At 51.6% G+C, this 17499-nt stretch overlaps 7 protein-coding genes across 7 annotated transcripts; 4 read left to right on the plus strand and 3 right to left on the minus strand.

Moving 5' to 3' along the window:
• Positions 1-672: 672 nt before the first annotated feature.
• BJX68DRAFT_234860 (DHHC family palmitoyltransferase) lies at positions 673-2979 on the minus strand. Its single transcript, XM_071039808.1, has 5 exons — positions 2710-2979; positions 2167-2659; positions 1995-2118; positions 1906-1946; positions 673-1855 (listed from the first exon to the last, which is right to left on the minus strand). The coding sequence occupies exons 1-5, from the start codon at positions 2828-2830 to the stop codon at positions 1231-1233; spliced, it is 1404 nt and encodes a 467-aa protein (XP_070900150.1). The 5' UTR covers positions 2831-2979; the 3' UTR covers positions 673-1230.
• Positions 2980-3974: 995 nt separating this feature from the next.
• Positions 3975-4733, minus strand: BJX68DRAFT_59774 (uncharacterized protein). The gene has a single exon (XM_071049472.1). The coding sequence runs from the start codon at positions 4603-4605 to the stop codon at positions 4105-4107; it is 501 nt and encodes a 166-aa protein (XP_070900151.1). The 5' UTR covers positions 4606-4733; the 3' UTR covers positions 3975-4104.
• Positions 4734-5315, plus strand: BJX68DRAFT_59805 (uncharacterized protein). The gene is made up of 2 exons (XM_071049473.1): positions 4734-5155; positions 5214-5315. The coding sequence occupies exon 1, from the start codon at positions 4862-4864 to the stop codon at positions 5135-5137; it is 276 nt and encodes a 91-aa protein (XP_070900152.1). The 5' UTR covers positions 4734-4861; the 3' UTR covers positions 5138-5155; positions 5214-5315.
• Positions 5316-6378: 1063 nt separating this feature from the next.
• Positions 6379-7139, plus strand: BJX68DRAFT_59770 (uncharacterized protein). Its single transcript, XM_071049471.1, has one exon. It carries the CDS (start codon positions 6636-6638, stop codon positions 7101-7103), a length of 468 nt encoding a protein of 155 aa, XP_070900153.1. The 5' UTR covers positions 6379-6635; the 3' UTR covers positions 7104-7139.
• A 3515-nt stretch (positions 7140-10654) lies between these two features.
• BJX68DRAFT_59924 (uncharacterized protein) lies at positions 10655-11020 on the minus strand. Its single transcript, XM_071049475.1, has one exon. It carries the CDS (start codon positions 10918-10920, stop codon positions 10714-10716), a length of 207 nt encoding a protein of 68 aa, XP_070900154.1. The 5' UTR covers positions 10921-11020; the 3' UTR covers positions 10655-10713.
• Positions 11021-13490: 2470 nt separating this feature from the next.
• BJX68DRAFT_254539 (uncharacterized protein) lies at positions 13491-15453 on the plus strand (the record flags this gene model as incomplete). The annotated part of the gene is made up of 2 exons (XM_071042898.1): positions 13491-15204; positions 15254-15453. 2 exons carry the CDS (start codon positions 13491-13493, stop codon positions 15451-15453), a joined length of 1914 nt encoding a protein of 637 aa, XP_070900155.1.
• A 311-nt stretch (positions 15454-15764) lies between these two features.
• BJX68DRAFT_60135 (uncharacterized protein) lies at positions 15765-16410 on the plus strand. The gene has a single exon (XM_071049477.1). The coding sequence runs from the start codon at positions 15846-15848 to the stop codon at positions 16203-16205; it is 360 nt and encodes a 119-aa protein (XP_070900156.1). The 5' UTR covers positions 15765-15845; the 3' UTR covers positions 16206-16410.
• The last annotated feature ends 1089 nt before the right edge of the window (positions 16411-17499 follow it).

A 17499-nucleotide genomic window follows, 5' to 3' on the forward strand; every position in this document is an offset into this window, starting at 1 on the left:
GGACATTTCGCAAGGTCTTTCCAAGGCTGGGTTGAGCAGCATTGGCTTGCAGTTTCTCAGCCCGAATATACGTGCAGTTATCAAAGGATGGATTGTACAGCATCAGGTTCTTGAATTTCGGATCCAGGGGATACATGAGGAGTACATAGTCTTAGTGCCTAATCGCAACAAGCAATTGTTTATCCAGAACAAAGCCTCCTTCCACTTGTACTCATGCTCCCAGACACAATGACCCAATCCTCCGGCCCCAGGGTCCCCAAGAAGGCGGTGCCCCAGTCAGCCCCAACCCACCGCGCCGGGGCACGAACAGGGCACTCCGCGTCATTCCGTCATGTCTCTCGACCCAGCACCCCCAATTACTCATTGCCCGAAGTCTCAGAGTGAGGTAATGGCCCATAGTTCGCTCCACAAGCCCGCGAACCCAAGAACACCCGCACAACCCTCTTGACTCAATTCAATATCATTCACAGACATATCGTGATGCAGTACGAAATCACAGACTCACCGCCCCCATTTGCCTGGGTCGAGACCCCGTAGGGCAAAGCAAGGCAGGGAGGGGGCCGGAGGGCAGTGCAACAACCTGTGCTGTGCCCGGCCCGCCCTCGGGCCCCGGCGGGGCCGACCTGAGGTCCTTCCTATTGCGGACCAGTCTAGACCGGATAGCAAGTTTGCAGGTAAGGGGGTTCAAACTTCGGCCCTGAGCCCGATGCCCTTGCTTCTGCCCTGGCTGTGGCTGTGGCTGTGGCACCTGATCCGCCTTCGGGGAGGGATGCGTGCGTGCCTTTTGAGGCGTGGGGGGAGGTCAGGTGTGGTGTTTGGGTGCGTGGTCGCTCCTTCCTCACCCAGACTCGGGGCTACGCGCCGAGTGCTTGAGATTTCCAAGAGCTTATGTGGTCGGGCCAGATAGTGGTTGTATACTATGTATCATGGATCTAATACGTACGCTGATGAGAGCGACATGATCTTTTGATAATATGCAACTTGCAATGAATTCCAAGCATGAGCCTGGGAAGAGCATGAGTTTGCTATTATTCCCGTCTCCAGTCCAATCCAAGTATACTGATTAGAACGAGTAATTGATGTCGCTTCAACGTGGACACATGAAAAGCAACCTGGAGGTCAAGGCAAACAATGATCGACTGCCGCTATGCGATACGCTCATAAGCAAGACAATTAAGAATCACTAAATATGCAGAAAAAAAAGGTCTATAAGCCAAGAATGAGGTAATCCTAGGAGCCTGATTCTCGTCGGTGATGTTTCGATCGTCTTCTTTTACGTTTCGAGTGTGCGTCTGTTGGGCCGCACTCGTTGCTTTTTAGGGGGAAGTCCAGTCCTGCTTCTCGTTTGAGACGGGAAACCACTGGACCAAGTGCGAATTCGCTTTCGAGACTGCTGTGGTCTCCGCACGGCGCGTGTTTGAGGGGGAGGAACCAGTCGAGGACTGAGTGGCCTAAGATTTGCTGGAGATTCCTCAAAGGGCTGCCGAGGTCGAATGGGTTTTCTCCTGGGAGCGTTTGGAGAATGGCAAAAACATGCTGCTCGCCATCTGCTGCCGGGGGAGGTGGTACCGTTGGAGGTGGCGGGGGAGGAGGGTATCCTTCTCCAATTCCAGGTTGAGAGGGCATGGGAGGGGGTGGCGGTGGTATCGGCGGTAGAGGATAAGATAATGTGCGAAAGGTAGGTGCCCATCTTGAACCGGGTTGTAGCCGGGACAGTACATGATTTGGTACTCGTATGGCTAACGTCCAGACGACAGATCGGCGGCTAAGGTTCTCGATTGTTGTGAGGTTCATCATAGCGAGTTGCAGAGAGCTGAGAGTCATTCCAAAAGTAAATATGCCAAAGAATCCGCTCCTAGTATGTATTAGTGCGGATTATAGCATGAAACGACTAAATCGACTTACAGTCCTATCCCAATGGCCCAATGAGGGTTGACATCACCGGTCTTCGACTTGTCAACGAGTGCTTCAAACAATTGAGGCCATGAGCTTACCTCTCGCCGCAATTCAGCGGTAAAAATAGCCAGCACTATCAGAACAAACGCGCAAAATACCGCAGTATAGAAGACAAACTGTAGGAAAAACTTGAATGACTTCTCGGATACCACTCCCCCAACCCTGAAAACGTCAGAAAAAACGTGTTCTTGGCCAATGAGGAAAACTCACCAGGGGCAGAAGTGATCCATTTTTCGGACACATCGATCTACCTCTCGGCAATGGTGGGTTCTGTCGGGTTTATAGTGGCAGCATTTGGAGCAATAAATGGGCCTGCCGTCCGGTTGGCAAACAAAAACGTCTCTTTTATAGAACTTTTCTAATCCAGCCGTGTCCCATGGGAGGACCATAGGGCCCGCGTTGTTATCGAGTGCCTGCTCAACATCAACGTCCGACTTGTCCGTTATTGACTTTCGATGTCGTCTCCTCTTTCTCCGGGGTCGTTCCCGCGAATTCCGGGTAGGTGCATGGGTATCCTGTCGTTCGGAAGTCGGCGGAGACGGTCGAGGCAGGAGGTCGGGGTTCCATATCACGATGTACAACAGTCGTAGGTAGGTAATGACCACAAATAGTAACAAGATGTAGAATACAACGATTATGGCGGCGCCTGCACCGGTGCGACTAGGACGGGTATACTCCGAGGTAGGGTGAATCAAATAATCAACTAAGCGGCGCTTTAGTGGAAACCTCAGGCCCGGCTGTCAGGCAACTTACTGCACAGCGTCTTTGTGAGTGCATAGCAAGCATAGATGATCACACCGAAAAGTATCAGCGGGATGACGCGCGAGACTATCAAATTGACCCGACGGTCCGCCTGCCTAGCAGCCCCTGCCATCTCACTTTGACTCTCAAATCCGGAGCGCAGAAACGGATCTGCATTGAGAAATCATAAGAATTGATGTTTGTGACATATACTTTCAAACGTATGCATGGTAGACTTCAGAAAGAAGGAGTTTACATCCAAAACTTGAAAGGGAGAAATGACGCTGACAGGAGTATCACGATCGACGTTGGATGCAAACAGCGCAAACCTACACGTGATGATAAGCTCCAGGGGACACGAGCCGGGGGCGGTGCGGCTCCGGCTCTCTAGTGGTTCCTCCGAGTCGCAACCCACGGTTTTCCTCAAGTCCCTGCATTGCTCTGCAAAGCACTTGACAACGAAGGATAACACTGCACCAAGAGCGACAAACGGGATGCGGGCTAGGCACCGGTAGCTCCAAGACATGCATACAGCGAGGATGCGTCATCGAGGGCAGAATTCCTCCGAAGATTTTCGAAACCACGGTGCCTAGGGGTTCGAGGTCCCCGCGTCAACAACAGGAGTGCTCAGCACATCCAAACGACGACACCAGCTTGGACTCCACATCCCGCGAACGCTCTTCGTGTTTCTCTTTGCGAGATGATTCCACCCTCAAGTAGGCACGAATTTTTCTGCCTTTCTCCGTGTGTTGGGCCGAGCACTTCGCGGTTTCTCGTAGACCTCATCGCCGGAGGTCATCACAATGCTCACAGGGCACCTGGGCGTGTTTGCGAATCCTAGATAGACTATAATTGCCTGGGGGCTTGGGTCGGGAAGTGAGGCGACAGGCGCAAAACCCGGGCGAGGGTTAATATGAGCCTGTATTAATTTGAAGGTACTTTACACAAATTCCGGAGGGCTGGAACTCGGGACAGAATTGTTGGGATGAGTAGCTGTCTAGTATGACAGGCCCCTGCAGTATTGAAACCAACAGCTGCAAAGATCGCCGTTGGCGCTGGGAATATTTTGATGTGTAGGACAAAGGAGCAATAACATCATCCGAGTACCTCTGCAGAAACTCCGAAAAGGCAAAAAGTCTTGTTTGCATATCTGCCCATAGATTTTCAATTTATTTTTCTTCGAAAGAAGCTGACCAGGCAACAAGGGAAGTGGGTGCCTGCCGGCTGACTTCTGCGCACCGCGCAGCGGAGTGCGGGAACAGGAGTATGGGCGGAAGTCGCAGCACTGCATTAGCATTCACGGGAGGAGGGAGCAGATGATCTGAGCTGGACCACAAATCATAGCAATTCGGATTCAGACTTGATCTCCACTGCGTCCGAACCGGTCGTTCGAAAGACGCAGCCGCCTCAGGGCAACGCTGAGTTGCTGACCAAGAGTGGAGCCAACTGTCGTGAGTGCCTACCTTCCTTAGGCAGCACAAGGCTCGAGAAACAGCCCGCAGACGCGCGCAAGAGGAGCACACGCAAAACGGTTGGAATGAAGAAAGAAATTCTAAATGAAGATGCGCTGACGGTAACACGGCAAACTGAATGAAACGAAAAGCGACCCTCAGCTCTACAGCGCACTCGGGGCCACTGGCGGAGGAGACCCAGCGCCGGGCGAGGACGGGCGTATTCGACAATAATGCCCTGTGTCTGCCTCATGAACACCAGTCGAAACCTGACCTTGCTCGTGCTCCGCGGGTTTGACTCAACTGTTGCAACTAGCTCGACACGCTGCAATATTGAGTCAACTTGGAATATTCTGCAAAACGCTGCCCCACGAATCAGGCTGCTTTGTTCTGCGACGAGGCTTCGATGCAGCCATCGAGGGTGAAGATGCCTGGGTTTCCACCCATTGTGGCTCATGCTTCGCCCTTAGGGCGTGCATTGCCTAGTCTGCCTAGGGATCTCTCTTTTATGATTCACTTACATCGTCTTCAAATCTATAAAATAACGGCTTCCCCCTTCTCTTCATCTACCATCAATCACATCAACACTCACCTGCTCTACCTCGCCCTGCATCTGCCTTCTATACCGAAAGTCTCTTCTAGCACAACAAGCCAATCGACTCTACAATACCGTGTCTCAATCTTTGATCAATATCCTCGACTATCATCAAACCATGCCGTCCTCTATCTACCACGCTTCGCAAGTTCTCGAGAGCTACACACCTCTCTTCGGCTCGGCTGAAGTGGACACTATTTCTAGTGGGCACGCCTCGCACCACCATCACGTCCTCAGTGCCTACGATAATGGCTCTACCCGGGGGCACAACTACAGCTCCTCTGAAATGTACATCTGCTGCAGATGCGGTGATGGGCCGAAAGTCTGGGCTCACCAGCCAACATGTGTTATGTGCAACCACACATCCTGCGACGACTGCACTCGCGTGAAGTGAGTGCGAACCAGCAATGAGGTAAGTCCGCAACAAGTTTGGAACCCGTAGTACGGCATATACTGATACTATTCATCAGTTACGAGTTTATTGTGCGGAACCTGATTGACGTTTGATTCCGATCTTTGGAGCAATGCCAGTACCAACAAGAGTGACATACAGCGGCAGTGAGCATTTCTTTTTCTCTGGGTTAGACGGTTACATGGAGACCACGGGCATAATGTTTTGGATCACGCATGAAGATACACAGGTGTATACTATTTTTGTTGGAGTTTTTTGAGTTTTGACGCTGTTGTCTTGATGCGCAGGCAGGCCTGCTCACCAAGACCTCAGCCATGTCGGATGCGCTGCATTGTGGGAAGGTGGGGGCGTTGCTCGGTGTTTTTGACCTCATTTTGTCTTCTAGATATTTTTTATTTTTCCCTGTCATTATCACGATTTCGGGATATTGAATCATACAAGACTATTTTTAACCAGAATGATCTTCAACGGAGCATATTGACGTCGAAATGGGCGGCCTTAAAACCAGTAAATCAAGGCACCATCCCAGTTTCCAGATACGAAACGAAGCTACCGTGAGAGCCTCACGAAAATGACAGGGGAGTTCAGCACCGATCAAATGTTAAAGGATCACCATCTCGTACCCTGGAAGCACTAGTCTACAGCTTGCAAACGAACCGTGGTCCTCTCCGCTTAAGCCGCAAGTCTTAACCCTGGGACAGGGTGGAGTCAATATGTGGCCTGAGGCCTGGACCAAGATAGTGGATACGGCCGATGCGCAGCACAGCAGAAACGGAGACCGAATGGAGAGACGCTCAGCTTCGTCGGCACGACAGTGACGTTTTTTTCGCGACGATCGAGGGCTAGGAAAATGAATTCGTCCTCTCAGCAAGTCCCAAGTCCCCTGTTTGACAGGTTGACTCCTCAGGCTCAGGGTGTCGGGGCTCCAGTCACGACCCAGTGGTGCGGGGCCTACCGGCACAAACATTCGACTCCACGAGCCCCAATTGCGATTTTCCCAGTCCCCGAGTCCTCCTAGCTCAACAGTTCCAACACCGCCGCTTCTGTATACATTCGGCCCAGCGATATATGGTAAAGTAGCGGTGTTTGGTCCCGAAACTCTGAATTTTAGTTGTGTTTGGGATGCTCAGCTCCGACTTTTCATATCGGAGTCACGGTCTACCACTCTGGCCAGTCTACCTCACTCAGAACACCTTCGATCTTGACTTTCGCGTTTCGCATTTTTCGATCTTGACCACTAATCAAATCTGCCTGGCCTCACCTGCTCGTCCTCTGCTGGGTATAGCGTCCGCAGAGCTTTCGAGAATGACACAGACGTGCTGTCATGCAGCCAGCTTTGACTCATATCCTTCTTCCAGTTGCGTTCAAGTTCTTGTTTTGTGTTTCGGCGAGGGGCTGTGTTCCGGGTTATGAGGGGTAGTGGGTGAGGGTGAAGGTAGGGATTCTGCTGCTTCATCTTGCACTTTTTCTCCTCCAATTTATGAGGATATTTATGATGCTCTGTTGGAATAATTTTCGCCTGTTCAGGGATATCGATTTTCATTTTGAGGTTATTCGTGCGGCCCTAGGCTCGAGCGTTGGGGAAATGCCAACGGTACTTTTGGCGGGATTGACCCCCTCTTCGGCCGGGCAATCGCACCATCTCCTGATTGGGGATAGCGGTGTGATCCAAGTATCTTCAGAGTCTAAGGCTGTAGATAACTATACCGCGGTCAATCATGGCAGTGCCATCCATCTACGGGGCATCGTTTCCCATCCTCTAGATCGCGTGTACATACTCGAGACCCTGCGAGTTGATTTCGATCCCAACTTGACAGCCACGCTTCGTCGGCTCTCATGGCCTCATCCAATCTACCCCTCACGCAGGGCCTCGTATTCACTGCATCCTACATCTGCCCGCCTGCACCGCATAGCCATCGAGTCCGTCGATAACGTTCCACGACCTTAGACCGTAGAAAACCTCGTGTCCTGTTCACTAATATTAGATTCAATGGTAGTACCTGCGGTCAACTCTATCTCCCTACATATCTATTCTATGTATAGATCCTGCAGTTACTTTCAGACTGAACGAAGAAGTGAAAAGGGCGGAGGGGAGGGGCCGTACGACGCTCACCCCTCGCAGCAACAGCGACACCAATTTCAGATAGAAGAGGCAATGCGCAATGAGGTGAGAATCGGAATGGTGGCTTAAGTCAGCGCGGCAGGATTTAGAGATCCAACAGTCCGGCTCAGAGGGTGACCGCAGCAACCCCTCCAACGGTTGTCCCACCACACCCCCAGCAGCAAGGGCTTGTCATTGTTCAACAATGCAAATTGCTGAGCCTCAACTTGAACCGCCCTAGTATTTACGGAGCCCCATCCATCCCTATTGTTCAACGTTTGACGGCGTTTCAGATATTGTTTGGGGTGTACCCAACACTCTGGGTTGACTAATCTGCTCGGACCAGGTACTTGGGTACGTACTTGATACATCCCAGGCTGGGGTTGGAGTTGGATTTGTCAAGCGTGGTCCGGGCCCCTGTCAGATTCCAACAGCTGCGGTCTGGGTCTGGCCTTAGCACAGCAGGTACTCGCCACATGGACCCAGGGGCAGACGAGATTATTCAGGCCGCAAGGAGGCGGGCTATGTAAATTCCAGGTCAGCTTATGTGTTTGATCTACGTTACAGATAGGTGAAACACGGCCATTCTCGGCTATTCTTTTGGCAGCGGCTGGCTGCAGATTATGGGGCAGTAGTGCTATTGTTGGTCAGCTCACTCAGATAACTATGTTGAGGCAATATTACTAAGTCTCCCAATTCCTACTACTCCGAGGGATAGTAGTAGAGGTACCTTGCTATCGACGGAGGTTATATGTTGAATCATCAAGAAACACAAGACTGACCAGAGTCTAGACGTGACACTGCTATCCTCCGAGTCGCTGTCGCCAACAACGGGCCTTGTGTCTTCGTCTTCAGGCTGCCAATACTAACAGAATATGCCTTGAGTCCAAACAACAAACCAACACATTTTGCCACTAGAGGAAAGAAGCCACTGGTGAACTGGACTGACTAGCGTGTTGGCGATGATTTTTCCATCAGTTCTCCGATCATACTCAAACGAGCCATCCATATCGACAAGGCTTTCAGCAGGCATCGAGGTCTTCCCAAGCCGGAAACGCCACCTTCGTAACCTCCGGTTCCGCTTTGACTTTGCATTGTAAGGCTTTGTACATCCGACACGAAAGAGAAAACCAGAGCGTTCATACATGTCCAGGGAGGCGCTTGAAGGCGTCCAGGTACGCTATGCAGCCTCCTTATGTTCGACAAGATATATCCTGTCGATATGTGGATCAGCTCGCATAGATGAGCGCGGCAAGCTCAGGTCCGGCTCGGCTACCGATTGGTGGTAACAGAGTTCAGGAAAATCTATAGGGCTGGTCTGGCGTCCCTGACGGTTTCGAAAATCTCATAGTTGTTATCTCGTGCGTCCTCAGACGCTGATTACCTGGGTCAGATCGGGAATCTCTTGTCTCTGACGATGTAAACCATAGGCTCGGTCCGCCGACAGGAACACCTTCAATAAAAAGTCCACCACCATCCCGGCTGTTGCCATGGTCATGAGCACCTGCCTTTCCTTCAACGTCAAAGGCCGTCAACTTAGCGAGCATCGGCGGTATCCCGGTCTTTCGGCGAGGCATAGCATCCCTCGCACCAAGAGCGAGATGATCATCTCGGGAACATGGAGGAAGGCATTCGGAGGAGGGAGTACTTGGCCAAGAGGAACCGAGGAGGGCACTATAACGTAGTGGAGTTATCTACCATGTTGATAAACCAAGTTAGCAGCTGTACCAGTATGATGAATTGGGTTTGTGAACTCTTCATCTGTCATCTAACGGACATTCGGAGATAAAGAAGATGGCAGAGAGGAGGAGGAGGATCCATGAAGTCATGATAATTAGACAAACAATATGTGTATTGACAGGGACATTCTCCTGCTTCAGAGAGTCAAAGCCATGCATATTCTTCCAAGATTGCCGTGGGACGATGCAGAAGAAAGATCCGTTGAGGTCAGAAGGAACTTCAAGATCAACCCTCGGAGATAACACGGATCCCTGTCCATAATTCATCTCTTAACCACAGCGCTTAGGGAAAAGATATTAGATTTCCATATGAGAAGCTACTTGACCATAGCTAACCTTTGTGGAAATCATGGTAGCGCATTAGACTTACCACGAACCCAAACCCATACTTTGAACAACCATGGAACAATGGCAATAGCAACTCTGGCATTGAGGCTTTGGTATCTGAGCAATGACAAATGAAACAACACCTCTTCACCGCAACTTCATCAATATCCAAATCAACAAATCTAATGTTCCAAACTCCCTTTGACACGAACAAGGCTCCCCAGGCACCTCTAGGCCGCAAGGCTGAACCCTCCAGCCACCAAATAATAGTATGACAGCTCCGAGAATTTACCTTAAATCAGACTACATGGACCCGACAGCCTGAGGACATCGCCGAAGTCCTTCGGTCACCCCGGTAAAGTTCAACCAATTCATCCCATCTTGCCTTTGATCTCCCAATGGCAGGTGAACCATCCTCCTGGAATCACACCGACTTATTGAACTCCCCATATTTCCCCCAATGGCGGCGATTCCGTCCCTGCTCTATGTCCTTGAGTTGACCCTGAGGGCTCATGAGCCCACGAACCCCACGAGCCCACAATTACGTGGACTCATGTCCGATATGCCTTGGGTTGCGAAATCCATCCGTTGTTGAGTTTCGCGATGTCATATATCTCACGCTTGGAAATCAGGAAGAATTTTCTCGCCGCAATTCATCACCAGGTCCTTCAAGGCTCGTCAGCCACAACCCGAGAGTTTAAGCTCGTCCGCCAAACAAGCCAATCCCAACGGCCCCCAATGGTCGCGCTGGGGTATTGTGGACCTCGAAGGGGCATTTCAAGGCTCGCTCTGTCACTTGTGTCAGACCTAATACTAAGCTGACTGCTGCGCCTCTATGTGTGGCTGTTTGTAGGCTATCTAGCCTCGATTATGGAGGAGAGAGGGCACTTGAGTTTGCCTGGGCAACTTACCTCGCCCTGTGAATCGTTTATCGGGAGTGTTTTGCTCATTTTCCTCGTCTAATTCACTTAGTCTAGGTTTGGCTGCGTTGGGGAGACATTGGGTAATGGCTTCATTGTTGGACGGTAGATAATCATAGTGCCTTGCTCATGACACGCTATATACAAACGCCGTCCCTGATGCTCTATCAAAGATGCTCGTCAAACCAAATGGTCTATGGAAACATGTCCGAACCCCCGAAATTCTAACCCACAAAAAGCCCGAAAATCATGATGTTGTACAGATAGAGGAACAATATTCAAAGAAACAAACGAAGCAGGAGAAAAAAAAAAAAAAACCGAAAGAGTGCAAGCACCGAGATGAACCGAGTTAGAAAAGAGACCCAGAATTCAAAAGGCCGAAGGCAGAATATTCGTTTATAGTAGGGTAGCCGTCAAAAAGAGTTGTCGGAGAAAAAGGTCGAAGCCAGCAGAGGCAGGGCAGAAGCACGATCAAACTTGGCGGCAGTGGTCGCACCTGAAATGCCCACAGGCGGGGCAGCATTCTGCAAGCAGAGCAGGATTGACAAGATTTTCACAGTGGCAGCAATACCACCAACCAGTCATGTCGTGACGGTTGCTTAGAGATTGGTTGGTAGGGGTAGTCATCTGGGAAGAGTTGATCGGTCCGGTGGTATTGTTGGTGGTCATGGTTGCCATTATTGCTAGACAAGTCAGCGACAGCCCATGGGCAAGACTCTGTTAGGTCCACGATGGACTCACCTTTGGACGGATCTCAACCGAAAAATCACAAAGTATGCAAGGGGAAAGAAAGTTGGCTTCGAAGATGGACTGTAGACTTGAAATATCCGAATAGACGATGTTAAAATAAGGACGGGCCCAGTTCGATCTTATAGTTGTCACAGGGTCCTGAGCGCCACGATAAGAAGAATAGAGTTCTCCTCAACCAAAGGCTCTTTATATGACGAGTTCGGGGCACGATGCGTACAGGGTGAAGCCTCGTTTCCCTGAATCCGCAGCACCAACGCGAGCAGGCGTTCAGATGGGACCCAGGTAAAGGGTTGAGGTGGGCAAGGATCGTACATAGCGGTAACAAGGTATTGGCTGCTGGAGCAAGCGTGTGTATGTTCATAATCAGGGTCGTCATAAGGCGCCTAAGGTTGAACTTGAATAAAGGGTCGCGATACAATCCATCTAGGCAGCAAGCCCCACCAGTTTGATCGCAATGATCGCAACAGGGTGCGAGGCGGAGTCAACGGTTATCTCTTTGAAGGCGATATGAGTCCTTTTACCCTCCGGGTCGCAGGCGGGTGCAACAGCGCCCACCCCGTCGAAGCCCATTGAAGGCGACAACAGGAGAGAGCGCAGCATCATCCTGAGAGTTTGCAACATTAGAGCGTCTCTGAATACCATAATGGAAGTATATTGTTCATGAGTCTGCGCCTTGTCAGATTTCTGCGTACTAAGGCTAACACGGAGAACAGGACGAAACAAGAGAACTCACTAGCACCGAGAACATGGATAAGCGACTTTCTTCACCTTGAAATTTGCGGATCCAAGAGACAATTGTTGAACAGACCCAGCGGACAGAGGTCCGCGTTGACGGTCTCAGGTTTTAGACAAAGCATTCGGGTTGCGCGAAGGCGAGGTAATGACCCGAAGGTTCTTGGGGTAAAGCGATGTGCTGGACAGATCATGGCCAACCGTGGTCCCTGAAGGGAGAACTGATGGGGCTGTAATCAGCCTCGTTCAGGCTTTCTTGTGGTTGAGCATCTCCAGCTGCTCATGCTGGGATCCAGCAAGCCCATTGATCCGCAAAACAAAGAGGTGAGAATCAAACCCGTCGGGCCGGTTTAACGTTTGATGCATAGAATGGATATGACATCCCATGATCTTTCAGAGCTAAGGACCTTGATGGATGAACAATAACTCGCCATGACGTAAGCGAGGTCACGACTAGCTCGGATTTGGGACCTTTGTTTTGGGGCTTCGAGTGATGCTCTTCAAGGCTTGGGTGGTGGGCGCCTTGCGCCAAAATCAGTGACGGATGATGCCTTGATTCTGGAAGCCCGATCGAAGACCCACGAGAAACGTGAGGCATCGTCCTCACCTCGCAGTCAGCAATGTTGAATGAACGAATTGCCACTATGTCCGAAGCAGCGATACGATTAAACTTGCAGCCACCGGTCTGTGTCCTTAATTTGAGCCGCATCAACGCAGGAGTGCCGTCTCTGCAGCTTCCGATGGCGATCTCAACGTGGTGCATGTGAGAGATGACGCCCAAAAGTCCTGACAAAGCCCACTGAGAAGCCGTTTCCGCTCCACAGAGACACCACCAGTCAAGTCGGTGAACCAGCGGCGGGTGGCGATTGGATAGAGGCTAAGAAAGCCCCATGATCCATGATCCCCAGAAAGATGGCGATCCGAGTGGTTGCAGAGATTCAGAGTCTGGGTTAGTCTGAGTCGGGGTTCGGGCGTGCAGCGAGGGGAAGATGAATTAATGGATGATTCGATTGAGTTCAGCAACTGCGAACTTTGGGACGGACAGGGCGTGATCCAGACGGCCAGCGGCGAGTCAACCACGGATCTTGTGTTTTGATTCTCGGAATACTAATCCACTGTGACCGCAATTGTCTTGCTTTGAAATCATCCTCGGATATTGCGAGCCGTGAGCACTGAGCACTTGTTGCTGTCTGGGGCAAAATACAGTTGCGAGACCCCTCGCCGGTCATCTGATTTGGCGTGTCTGTCGGCCCAATTGGAGGGGCTCCCTCGCCAGCTGCGTCACTGCGATACCACCGCCCTGTGGGCCTTCTTCTCATTATTGATCCCCCAGGCTCTCAGTCATCGTCATCTCCATCATCATCGCCCTCGTCTTCGCTCTCATCATTTATCTCCTCATTGGATCTCCCGATACCACTTCCGCCCCCTTTCACCCCTATCTACCGACTTTCAAAGGGGATTCTGCGTCTTTCTTTGCCCGTTGTCTCAGGTGGATAACTCCACCACACTGCGGATCCCCACATCTGGGTGGCTTCGACTTTGGGCTGCTTTTTCTCACTCCAGCCTTATTTGCTTTTTCAATTCTTCTCTCTCCCAATAATTCTTGGGCTTTCAAAGCTTCTTTTGCTCTTCATCGTATAAGATCTACCTAACGCGAAAATCGACTCCAATTCCCCCAACATCCGAAGCCCTTTATCTCGCCCTTGCCGCATTTCTACGCTCAAAGCTCTTGCGCGACGGCAGGTTGCGTCTGCAGAAACTCGACAATGGGCTCTGCTGCACGCTACCGGCCCTTGTCCCCGGGGAGCTCACATATGATTGAGCCTATGAGAGCCTCTACGGGCACGGTGCAGCTTAGCTCCTCCTATGATCCCTACGACTCTACCGCTGGTCGCCATGTGTACTCAGGCTATCGCTCCAACGTTCCGTATCTCCCCTCGTACGATCCACGATATGCAGTTCCCCCGCGATTGGAAGCGCACCCGGTATCGAAGCAGACATACAGGGACCACGGGAAGCCTACCAAATTGAGAACCGAGTACGCCATCCGGCCCAGACAACGCAGCAGTACCACGTCCGCAACAGATTCACACGGCAGACTCGACATACCTACTGGCTCTCCAGTCTCGAGGCACTCGCCGGTGATACTGTCGGATTATGGCCGGTCTCCCAGCCCTCTCACAGACCAGGACGGCTACCTCATGCCTGCGTCATCTAAGCATCATCACAGGCGTCATCACCGACACTCCTCATCCTTCGACTACTCCAGTGATACCGGGCGGGCTCCGACTTCTCGAGCGCCCCATGGTGCGTACCCGATGTATGACCACAGACGGCGATACCCTCAAACCGGAGGCATTCGGAAGGGCGAGGATATTGATGACATTGACGCCTACTCCTACACCAATCCACGCGAGCAGTTTGAAAAAGAGGCCGCGGCAAAGTTGCGCTACCATCAAAGCGCCAGGAAAGAACGCCCGTTGAGTCTAACCGGGATCGATGACCCCCATTTCACCGGAAGAAAGGAGCCTCGAGCATTGGGGCCTCCTCCAGCTCGGAGAGGGTTTGAGAAAATGAGCCGGGACGAGACGCGACGATCTACACACGGCTATGGCAACACCGAGCTTGACTTGGCAAGTCCTAGGCAACGGTCATCGCCACGTTCAGTCACCCTGCATCAGGATCCCGATGAAGGTTATTCTTCGTTCAGAGACGATATCGACGATACTCGGCTCGTTCACCGCGAGCATAAGCGCCCTGACAAGGACACGCTTGACCGAGAGCTTCAGGATAGCCGTACACCGAGGCAGTCCTCCACCAAGCTATCTGCGCCTTCTGTGTCCAGCAATGGCCTGGGAACGGCTGTCTTAGCCAGTGGATACTCGGATGACCTGGACTATGACCTCACATCTCGCTCAAGTCGCCATAAGTCCCGAGACCTAACAGTTCGTGATCACAGCAGATCGAGAAGACGGTCCAGACGGCGCGCGGAAAGTGATTCTGATGGGTACACATCGGATGACGACCTCAAAAAGTACCGGCGAGAGCCATCTGTACGTCCCAGGATCCCCGGTTCAGACAGCTCGAAAGAGAACGACCACCCGCACCGTCATCGTTCGCGTTCTCGCCACCACGATCCGTCTGCGAAGGAGAAGAAGCAGGATAACCAGAAGAAAGCTGAATCCTCGCCGCCCAAGGAAAACGACGCTCCGCCCAAGGGGATTCTGAAGCCCCCACGCGACAAATTCCCCGAAGAGCCGAACCCTGTCCGCGAGGGCGTCGCACCACTCAAGGATGCACATAAGAAAGGGATCCCCCCAGGGGCACGCTGGACAAAGATCGACCGGCGGCTTGTGAATCCGGCTGCACTACAGGCGGGTCAAGAGCGCTTCGAGGAACGACCGGAATATGTGATAGTCTTGCGGGTGCTAAGCAAGGAGGAGATCCAGGCCTACGCCGTCAAAACACAGGAAATTCGAGGTACGTTTGCGTCGCCATTCACTGTGCTCTACATACTAACAGCAACTAGACTCTAGATATCGAGACTACGTCAGCCAACGCCGCCGACGGCGAGAAGAAAGCCGGCGTCGTGGGTACGCGATAGATGACTTCTCGAGCGACGACGAGGATGAAGATGACGATGCACCGCTTGCAATTGAAGGGCCAAGTGGGTCGAAATCAGCCCAGAGGAATTCAGGCACAAGGACTGAGAACGCACGGCCAGCATAGTGGTCAATCATGCTTAATGACGATCTGGATAACTTAGACATATTGGGACATTGTTTGCTATTTGGAAGATTTATTAGCGTATAGTACTTAGAGCAATCAAGCATATGTCCACCACACCACAATCTTCCATGTGTAGATACCACAGCGTCACTCCGGCACAACACATCCAATTTGATAGAAGGCACATCCACAACAAATGTATATCGAGAGAAGGAACAGCATCCCCCGTGACCCCCTTAACTCCAAGACTCACATCGCGCACTCCAACTTATCGGCACCAACCATGGGGCCCATAGCAAAAAGGAAGGTAGTAGCAGCCCAGGTTACACACAGCCCAACAAACACCCACTAGCACATCCCATGACCAACATGGAAGACCAAGACCAAGACCGATGCAAGACCGCTTATCCTCGCATCGCAAAGAATCGCTTTCCTTGTTTCTTTTTCGGCAGACCGATACCGACCTGCCTGCTATGGTCTTGACTCATTTGCTACCTACTCAGCAAGCAGCCAACCAGCGATCAAGCCATCCTTCCCTACGACTGGACGTTGGCGCGGAGGTAGGTAGGTATGCTGACATGACTGACACTCACACTCACTCGCTCACTCATGTCATTCGTACTACATTCCCATTTCGCGCTCTGGTGCGCTGCACTGAGTATTCTGTGGGATTGGGTAGGAGATACAGAGTAGTAAACTTGCTCACTTTCAGCCTGATTTTACTCTGTGCGTTATTTGTTAGGTGTTTTTGATATGGTACGCCTGACCCGCGCGTACTCATATACGGACACCTACTTGCGCCCTCTTACTGAGGGGAGCGGGGGGAGGATGAAGAGGGGGTAGGAAAGAGCACCTCGCACCCCCTCGGGCTTCTTGGTTGTCAGCCACACGCGTGGTTTACAAGACAATGGTTCGGGGTGAGGATCATAGCAGAAGGGGGGGTTGTCGTGCGCACGCGCATTTGCGAGTTACGTAGTAGTTACGTATATATATTTTCCCGGTGTAGAGTGTTAATACCTCTATCTACCACCCCGGGGTAGGGGATCCGAAAACCTAGGATAGCAGGGCCTCGGACCAAGTTGGGCCACGGAACCTAAGATGTGCCGTTGTGTACTCCGTGCTGAGAGAGCTACGGAGTATAGCGAGTGATAACTAGGAGGTAATGTTTGTTTGCGTCGATATATTTTCCTTTTGCGGCGGCTCGGCCGTGCTTGGAGCGATTTGCTTCGGGGGTTGGGCACAAGAGAAGGAAGGCGAGAATCGGATGATGGACTTTGTCCTTAGGCGAGGACCTCGCGGAACGAGACTTTGCTGTGTTTGTATTCCGAGAAGGAAGAGGCCCGCGTGTGAGTGCCGTTGCTGAGGAGGCTGTACAGGACTCCTTTAAGAGTACTAGTTGGAAGCCCTCCACGGCTTGCCAGATGCGCGCTCATTTGCCGCAGGGCGCCGGAGACTCATAGTTCTCCTGCGTTAATGGTACGGAGTACTCACTAGGTATGGTGCAGGTACTACCGCAAGTCGTAGTCTACCCTCCTTCAACTCCTTCAACCTCTCTCATCCACTCCTCAACGCTCATCGAGCTTCCTCGAAGAATCCCCTTTCTGTAGCCATGCATAACCGAAATGATGGCACTAAGAAATGGCCTGGCGCTAACCCAACTAAAAGTCATCGATAATCAAGCGCAGAGGAGCAGGGAATCAGCGGGAAGACGTGCATTAGGGGGGACGGTCAGTGTGCATGGATCCCTTGATTCTGTTCGTCTGTCAGATACTGGTCCGCAGCGGTCACTGGACAGGACGCAGTTCAAAATCGATGGATGTTCTTTTTTTCTGCCAGTATGTTTACTTTTTAGGCCACCTGTCAACGTGGGACTCGACGGATATGAGATCGTGATGGATGGGATCACGGACAGGATTCACATGCGCAGTGTGAGGGGAGCGCAACTGCCGTGGTCGGCAACAAAGGGATTATTCCTCTTTTTTTTTCATTAATAATAATTCTTCTGGCTCGCGCAAGCAGGTACCAAGTAAAGTGTCTCAGGGCCTC

The sequence above is a fragment of the Aspergillus pseudodeflectus genome (genome assembly GCF_044049435.1).
Source record: "Aspergillus pseudodeflectus strain CBS 756.74 chromosome Unknown BJX68scaffold_16, whole genome shotgun sequence".
In the NCBI taxonomy this organism is placed as follows: domain Eukaryota; kingdom Fungi; phylum Ascomycota; class Eurotiomycetes; order Eurotiales; family Aspergillaceae; genus Aspergillus; species Aspergillus pseudodeflectus.

Coding starts and splice junctions, on each gene's coding strand:
- BJX68DRAFT_234860 (XM_071039808.1), bottom strand. CDS start 2,830: ATGGCAGGGGCTGCTAGGCAGGCGGACCGTCGGGTCAATTTGATAGTC. Junction 1,947..1,994: donor CCGCTGAATTGCGGCGAGAG/GTAAGCTCATGG, acceptor GACAAGTCGAAG/ACCGGTGATGTCAACCCTCA. Junction 1,856..1,905: donor TGGGCCATTGGGATAGGACT/GTAAGTCGATTT, acceptor AATACATACTAG/GAGCGGATTCTTTGGCATAT.
- BJX68DRAFT_59774 (XM_071049472.1), bottom strand. CDS start 4,605: ATGAGCCACAATGGGTGGAAACCCAGGCATCTTCACCCTCGATGGCTG.
- BJX68DRAFT_59805 (XM_071049473.1), top strand. CDS start 4,862: ATGCCGTCCTCTATCTACCACGCTTCGCAAGTTCTCGAGAGCTACACA.
- BJX68DRAFT_59770 (XM_071049471.1), top strand. CDS start 6,636: ATGAGGATATTTATGATGCTCTGTTGGAATAATTTTCGCCTGTTCAGG.
- BJX68DRAFT_59924 (XM_071049475.1), bottom strand. CDS start 10,920: ATGGCAACCATGACCACCAACAATACCACCGGACCGATCAACTCTTCC.
- BJX68DRAFT_60135 (XM_071049477.1), top strand. CDS start 15,846: ATGCAAGACCGCTTATCCTCGCATCGCAAAGAATCGCTTTCCTTGTTT.